The sequence below is a fragment of the Convolutriloba macropyga genome, chromosome 1, assembly GCF_964194025.1.
Source record: "Convolutriloba macropyga chromosome 1, txConMacr16.3, whole genome shotgun sequence".
NCBI lineage: Eukaryota > Metazoa > Xenacoelomorpha > Acoela > Convolutidae > Convolutriloba > Convolutriloba macropyga.
The window spans coordinates 6,520,668-6,529,164 of record NC_134468.1 but is presented as its reverse complement, the minus strand read 5'-3'; the positions used below and the strand labels follow the sequence as shown (position 1 = coordinate 6,529,164).

The window sequence follows — 8,497 nt, the reverse complement described above, 5'->3', positions numbered from 1 at the left end:
GGGTGCTGCCTGTTTATCCCATTTTTGAGGACGAAAGTCAAATGGGTCAGATGAAAAATCGGTGAAACAAAAAATCGCATGAACAAGACCTACAGGACTAATATAATTGCTACAAACATCATTTGAGAGCAATTAAAAATCAAAGCAAAATATTGAATTTGCCTGTTAATATCCCTCCACATAACCCCAATAACTGGCGCCTTTCATTGGATAAATGACTTAATCTGACTTTATCGAAGAATTAATCTCGTTCAGTGAGGTGAGTCACGATACTAAAAATCTATCACACAGAAGACTAAAAATCATTTATGTGTGAAATAGATGGAAAAGAAAGACAATCAAAAATTTCGACTTTCAATTGGTATGTGGGTAGATAAAAGTAAAATTAAAAAGCATCAGACGAATAAAAAATCAACAGCACCAAGTTATAGCTACCCTCTCCTTTTAGCTTTGCACTTAAACTTTTTCGAAAGGCAAAAGTCATTCTACTTCACAATGTATGAAAATTTTAAGCTGTAAGCTACTTGTTTTTGCTCCCTTTTCTGGGTCGGTATGACAGAAATCACACATTTTAATCCTGATAGACCTCAGAAACGATCTAAATTTGCAAACACATCTCGGAAAAATACAGGCTACCATTAGAATATAAACACGTTGAGCTTTAAATCAACGCTTGAGCCTAAAAACCATTTTCAGTAATTTATAAGCTAAAGGCCAGTACAGAATGCAATGATTGTCGAAGCTATCTAGAAACTATACATGCAGAGCTAACAGTAGAGAAAAATATCGGCACCGCTTAAAAACTTTCAACGAAAAACTGATAACGCAACAGAATCCTTCTATTTGGAACCTTTGTTTCACATGAGTTTCTTCAGTCTTTAATTAATATGAGAACTTTCAGTGATAAATTGATATGGCTTGTTACACTTTACGCCAGAGAAGCCTTTTATTAGGGACCTATATTACACATAGGAGTTTCTTCGACCTTTAACTAATTCGAACTAAACTTAAATTGTTAGAGTTCAGAAGTTGATTTGTTGCGTGAAGTACGTCAAGTATGATCAAAATCATAACATACCCCGACTGATGTTGGGCAAATTGCTCACTAACGACAGGCAGGGCAATTGAATTCAGAGGGGGCGGTAGCCTAGATAACTTTTTATAGGTGCAAAACAATCTCATCTTAGAATCACTTTTGATTAAGCAACAAAACAAATTTCTGACAAAAAAGCAACTTAGGTCACGCAAAAAACGAGAAGTGTGATACAGTCACTAGAAATAAAATCAAAAGAACCTTTAACACAACAGTCAAGCAAAAATTTTGTATAGAGGAAAACACAGTTACAATAATTGCTTCAAACTTCGTTTGAGAGGAATTAATCGAAGAAAATATCTAAAAGCTTTTGCTAAAAGAGAGCTCGACTCATGTATGCGAAGAGGTGTAAATACATCGTGATGCATCTTTTCAAAAACATAAACCGACTAACGTCGAAGAAATTGCTCTCGAAAAACATGCGAGGCAATTTAATTTAGGGGCTGTAATCTAGATTAATTTTTCATTATGGGCGCAAAAACAACAGACTAAGGTCTGGTTCGAACCCCTCCCTCCTGAGTCCGATTCTTACACCGCAACCGAGGCATTAACAACTCGGCTATAAGAAACTTGTACAAAACCGCTCAGGCGAAAAATTTGCAATGTTTACAATAACTGCTTCTCATTCAAAAGCAATTAAAAATGTTATTATCTCTGAAAGTTTTCACGCCCATATAATGCATAGCTGCTATTATAGTTTTACCAAAAACAAAAATCAGAAGCAAACAACTATCGTGGGCGGAGTTGGGGAGGAGGTTAATGCGTGAGGGGACAAACTCTAAGAACTATGAATCTATGTCCCTTACACTGCTTCGGTGAATTGCATACTTAGAGGCTATTGAGCCATTAGGCTCTACGTAAACTTAAAAGCCTTCGGGCTTTAACTATTTACACCGTTTTTGAGGACGAAAAGGCAACAGCATCCGACAAAAAATCGGGCAAAAAATGCATAAAAAAGACCGCAGCACTAAAATAATTGCTACAAACTTCGTTTGAGAGCAATTAATTAATATGAATGAAAACGTAAAAATGAAAAAAGTACAAGGCAGTTTTTTGTTCCTTTATCATACAATTGAATTACTTTGAAAAACTTGATCCAATGTCTTAACGTTTAATTCTGAGCACGTTCGAGAAAAAAAACACCTTTCAAATCTCAATTATAAACGCTCACTGCTTTATAAATAAGGACTTCATTGCAATCAAAATACTTCATACCGCCTCAACAATATGTTCAATTTCACGGTTTAAATTTTATGTACACATGATGAATTAAACTAGTCTTTGAATAATCGTTGCATTCAAAAGCTGAGCCTCCTTTAGTGTTTGAGTATCTTCGGTCAAGTTTTTAACAGGAAAATTGGTTTGCAGTTGAAATGTTGCAGCCTCGTATCCCGGCAGACCTGCCACAAACTGTCTGATATCACCAACCGTGTGAGTGTGGTTAAATTTCTGCACCTGTAATCGTAATAGAACGGTATTTCCATACTACTCCCAACTACAACAACTGATTTGATAGTAAATTAATTTTCAGGTTTCCTATCTTAAATAACTAATTTTAGTTTATTGTTTACAACTTCGCACATAACTTGAGATGTATTCACTAACATCAAATGTATTTCTTACTAAGTGCAACTATTCGCAAAGCTAAACAAGTTAATTTGAACAACCCAAGAGGGCTTGCCTAGTACTGTGCGCTGCAGAGAAAGTTGTGCAATTGCAACGTTTGGCACGATCAGCAAAGAAGCTACAAAAAATATTAGAATAAAACAGGATTTCAACAATAACACCCTTTCCAAACCATTAAACAAAGAGGTGAGGCATTTGAAATGCTTTCGTTTTTCAACATTTTTTATAACTTTAAAAGAAAAAATTGAGACACCTATTTGCTAACTTTACAACTGCCTGTTAAACCAAAATCGACAAAAATTCTTTCGTTAAACAACATTTACAAAGAAAACAAGAAGAGGAGTGCGTTTTTGAAATCATCTGATTGCCAGACGTGATAATAAATCGGAGTGTTCAATTCTCCAGACTAAAATCTTGAACGGCGAAAAAATTGGAAGCCAGCATGTTTCTGTATTAATTTCAAGCCTTTCTGTTGCTTTTACTAACGCTCATTTATCCATTTTGGCTAGTCAAATCACTTCATTTACACCTTGGGGATGATGACCTTGATTAACCAAACCGAAAGCCAACGCATTAAGAAAAATGAATTCGAACTACTTCTCACAACAAACAAAGACAAGGAAAGAGATGACGCATCCCTGGTTTCATCTCTGAGTTTATCACCAAGAACCATGTGAATCAACATCAAAAATTTTCCGTCACTTACTAAAACTGAGCAATTCAATTTCGGAAACCTGTAACAACTTCCGCAATTGAATTGCTTTAAAAGAAAGCTGTAAACCAGTATGACTTAAAAAGAGTCTAAAAACACAAATATAGCTGCCATATAGCCACAATAGCTTCTGCAGTCTCATAACAGAAAGTAAAAGAAAAAACACAAAATTCTTTTCATTAAATACTGAGAGGTTATATTTTGATTAAATACTGAGATGTTATGGTTCTTGAAGCTTCAATTAGCTGCAGCTGCTCTCAAAATAACCCTCAATTAGAGAGACACACACTCACTTTTCTTGACCTTGTCTCTTTTAATTAAAGTAAAAAAAATTGATCTTAGAATGATTTTTGAAAGTGAGGTAAGTCACGTGTGACCAAATATAATCACGCGATTGAACAAAAACTCGCTGTACCACGAGTGGAAAATGATTGTGACTTCATATGTTCGTAACAGAATTCTTGACGAAAAAAAATAAAGAGAAGCCCACTAATAGCCCCAGCTCTCGCTCATCGGCTATTGATGATGAAAACAACGAAAGAAAATACTTCAATTGATGTAAAACGGGTATAAAAAAATTGCTGAAAATTTTTGCTGTATCAGACTGCTTGACTAGTTTTCTTCTATATGAGTTCGGACTCCTAAAGGTGTTTTCAAACAGTTTTAAAATTTGCTCCAGACATTCCGTTTAAGAAAAATGAACTAACGTAGCAGAATAAAACAATTGATAGCGAAAAACTTAAAAGACTTAGATTTTCTGTGATGTTTATGAGCCCCTGGGTGTTTTAAATTCTCCTTGCAGCACTGATTGTCATTACAAAATTGATCTAAACTGGCTTGCACTCTTTTTTCCAAATGCCAGAAAAACGCAAGAAATTTGAGAAACAACTTTGTTAGACTCAAATATATCACAAAGAACTAACAGAGTTTTCGTGTGATCTAATGAAGCAAAACTCAGAACGTATATTCATTTTTAAAAGAGCACAACAATTAAACATAGCCGACTAGACGTCGGAAGAATTGCTCTCGAACGACTCGAGGGAGCTCTAATCAATTGCAACCTGCTTCAGTCGGGGCGGGGAGGGGGAGCCTAAATGTGACTAAGAAGTTCAATAGTGGGCTTCAAATCACCACATTAGAGGTTAAGATATACCACTATTAAGATTTAAAGTAAAAAATGGCACCAGTTTCGGCGCACTTTTCAGTTGACTTTAAGTATTAAATTGCCGCCAATTGAATTCAGCTGCTTGAAATTGTGATTGAGAGGGAATTTTAGATCACGCAAAACGAAAAATTCAAGGGCGTAAAAGTCACTCGAAAAGTCAAAACCGTCAAGCGAAAATTTTGCATAAAAGGGCACGTTTACAATAATTGCTATGAACTTCGTTCAAGAGCAATTAAAAAATCTCTAACGTTCATAACCTGAGGGTCTGCCCAGGTTATCAATATCATCAATATAGATACTCGAAAGTTAGGCAGCTGAAATTTTTATGCGATGGTGGGGGTCTTTGATTTGTGGGGGCTGGACGGGGGGATAACATAGAGGTGGAATATTAAACACCACCCTTCACATCATGGATTGATGTCTGCTAAAAACAGTTTCGGTGAATAGCTGCGCAGCCACTTAATGCCCCTGGTCTTTACTTTTTTAATCCGGTTTTTGAAATCGAAAAGTTAAAATAGTCAGAAAAAATCGGTCAAGCAAAAAATTGCTTTAAAAACAACGTTATCTGACACGTAAAAATTTTCAGTTACTTTTAGAGTTAACTTTCAAGCTTGCTAAGATTTAGACGTTGAAGTAGAACCCTCTCAACTTAAACTGTAAATTATGTATGGGGAAGAGGGGGAGTTCATTGGAGGAGGGGTAAACTAGGGAAAAGATGCCCAATTTTTCTTACTTTTCTAGTTCCATCGGAAAGTCGGATCTGGACTGTAGTGGTCGGTTGAGATTCGTCAATTTCTACTTTGGGAGGTGTTGCTCCGGGTGAAAACTGATTAGCACTTGAAGATACAACGACCGGGGTTGGACTACCCAAAGCCTGTCCAGCACCCGAGAAAGCTTTCATCTTTTTCTTTGGAGCTACGAAGTCTTGTTCTCTATGGTCCTCCATATCCATGTGCACCTGTCCTCCATTTGCGAGTGCCAAGAATTCGTCAGGAACTTGACCTTTGGCAATGGCATTTAGGAGTTTGGCATTGTTAGGATCACTGAAATCGCAGCCAAAATTACTTGCGTGGGAAACCCCGATTAGATAATTTTTTTAGCCATTAAAATCTCTGAACCTCACCAGGGACGGACATTTTCTGCCTTCGCAATTGTCTTTAAGATCTACACGAGGTGTGACATACAAAAATTTGCAATTATCTCACATTTTTCGATTGCAGAAAATGTCTGTCCCCCCCTGGTGAGGTTCTAGGCAGCTGTCAAATATTACAAAAATTAAAAGTTATACATTTTACTTGTACTTTTAACACATCCTTTGCACGTAAAGACGACAGTGAGGATCACTTGACAACTTAATACCATCGCGTGGATTTTGAGGAAACTCTTTTCAGTGTTTTAATTGGTATTGGCATAGTTTCAAGAAATCCTTAGTACAAGATTTTCGCCTTATTGCTATAAAAATTCTGTTCGCCTAATCAATTGCATCTGTACGAGTTAATAAAATTGATGAGTAAGAGTTTAAGACCAAGTTTTGACTGTGGCGTTGGATCACAAATCTTCAGCGAGAAATAAATCCACAACATTCATTCTGATGAGAAAAGACTGAAAACCGTGAAAACCTTGAGGTTGACATGCCAACAAAAAAACTCATCTACCGAAAAAAATGTTTAATACTTCGGTTACTTTAGACAAAAACATTGTAAGAGAAATTTTAGTTGTAAATGAATCTGCTTTTAGCAAACATCCTACATAACTTAAGAGACAATTACTCAGAGGGAAACGTGTTGACGGAACAGTTCTGGTAATTTTATCAGTAGCGTAAGGTAAGTTCTTTATTCTGCCAGCTTAAAAGAGGAACCACCCTATCGACAGGCTGAGGCCTTTATGGTGACCTCTCGACTGTCTTGTATATCTATCTATACATTAGTTCGAAAAATATTATTACTAAAATTTTTGTCTAATAGCTCATCCCCCCTCCAAAACATTTAGTTTTCACGCGTTTCAGTTCCTGTTTCAAATACACTAAAGCAAAAATATCGATAAAGAGATTATCCAACAAACCTCCTCTTCGAGTCGTAAAACAGACAGCGCCCCTATAATTTTTTTGATTTGTAAAAAAGAAGACAAGACCAATATTCCTGCAATCGCAGCTATTAAAAACAAAATGATAAACGGTTTTGAATTTAAAATGAAATCTGGAAAAAAATATTCTAATAAAGAAAGACTTTGTTTTCTAAATGGTTCCTTGCTTCTTTTTTCTCATCGCCTTAGGAGTAAGATTATTTCCATCAAGTAAAGTCGAACAGTTCTGTCAAGTTCCAACAATCAAGAACGTCAAAGTGTATTAAACAGCAGACAAACCAACAAAAGAAAGATGATCCTTTTTTTCAAATCTTGCAAATTTTCAGGTTTTCACTAAGACAAATCCCAGCTTGCAAACGGAATCAGTACTAATTAGTTATTAAAAATTTGATAACATACCCGGCAGATTGCCATTGATTCCCATAACTCTATTGGGATTGAAAGAAAAAAAATATTAACGAAAATTGATTTTTGTACAAAAACATTTTTAAGTGCGATTTATTTTGATGTCATTTCGTAATTCAACATACTCCTGTCTCTCAGAGAGAGCCTAGAGGGTCCAGTATTAATACCAATAAGCATTATACATAGTAACAAAAACTTATGAGGATAAAGTTCAAGTACCGGGCATCTAAAAATGGGCTTTATGGGTTTATCCCGTTTCTATTTCTGACTTTGATATTTTATACTGACTCTTTTCATTTTGAATTGCTTTGCTGAGCAGCTGCTGTTTAAAAGGACCATGAGCAGAATGACAGAAGAGTGAAACCAGCCTAGAGAAGTCAAAGATTTAACGCAAAATGTCGAAAAAGCGGCGGCAAAATGGGTAAAAGCAAAAAAAAGTTAGACGAAGTAAAAAAAAACATAGCAGGACAAGCCCTGAAATACAAGCCAAGTAATTGAATGAAAGACAGACCTAATCAACCTGACCAGCAGATCAATTGAACAATCCCAGCCAAAAAGACAAAATCTCTAAGAGAAACTAAGAGAATGAAACAAACTAACCAAAAAAAGGATCATTGCTAAAACCCTTGAAGCTTTTAACTTAAAGGCCATATATGACTCATTTCAAAATACTCATTAACTCACGCAAAAACCTTGAAAGAGATGAATCTGCCACTAAAAGTAGATAAACTGGACAAATATGACAAATGCATCAAGAAACTGAGAAGAGAAAATTTCAAAAATAGGGCTATAAAAAAGTCACAACATTTTTTTTAACTCTGGAGTTCCGTTTTGTAAACCGTCTACAGTTAAAAAGTTTCTTTGGCCAGTAAAGATAGTCAAACTCAGAGAATGACAAAAAATTGACAAATTTGAAAACGATCGAAAATTTTAAATTGCAAGCTTTATTTTAAAAAAATCCCTAAAATTGCAAAATTAAACAATTGTAAACAATTTTATTGCCCCTAGAAACTATGTACTGACATAATAGCAAACCTTATAGGAGGTTCCCTGGCCACTGAACAAAAATTTCAAAAATTTAAAGAAAAAAAATTGCAACCTTTATCAAAAAATTGGTAAAAGATATTAAAATGTTGTATACCATTCCATGGCAAAAAAATATATTCGGTAAACTGTTAGCAAACCCTAGATGAGACTTCTTGGAAAACCCTGGGGCTGGAAAACTTGAATAATGACAATAAATGTCAGAAAAAAAACCAAAGTTTGATTAAAAAATTGGTAAAATTCATGAAGTTAAAATGTTTAAAACCACCTCATTACCACTAGAAACTATGCAATAACCTATTATTAAACCCAGAGGAGCTTTTTTACACTGAAACAACTCAAAAAATGACAAAAATTTTCAAACAATTTG

At 35.3% G+C, this 8,497-nt stretch overlaps 1 protein-coding gene across 3 annotated transcripts in view; it reads right to left on the bottom strand.

Moving 5' to 3' along the window:
- The window catches only part of LOC142334575 (NSFL1 cofactor p47-like), a 300,271-nt gene that overhangs the window by 36,290 nt on the left and 255,484 nt on the right, over positions 1-8,497 (bottom strand). For 2 of the 3 annotated variants that reach the window (XM_075382710.1, XM_075382719.1), the window contains exons 4-5: positions 5,330-5,639; positions 2,234-2,548 (exon numbers count right to left, since the gene is read on the bottom strand). The exons of the other annotated variant lie outside the window; for it this stretch is intronic. In XM_075382710.1, the coding sequence (XP_075238825.1) occupies positions 2,363-2,548; positions 5,330-5,639 (496 nt within the window). In that variant the 3' untranslated portion in view covers positions 2,234-2,362. Of the gene's footprint in view, positions 1-2,233; positions 2,549-5,329; positions 5,640-8,497 lie in introns of those variants that run through there. 3 annotated transcript variants of the gene reach the window in all.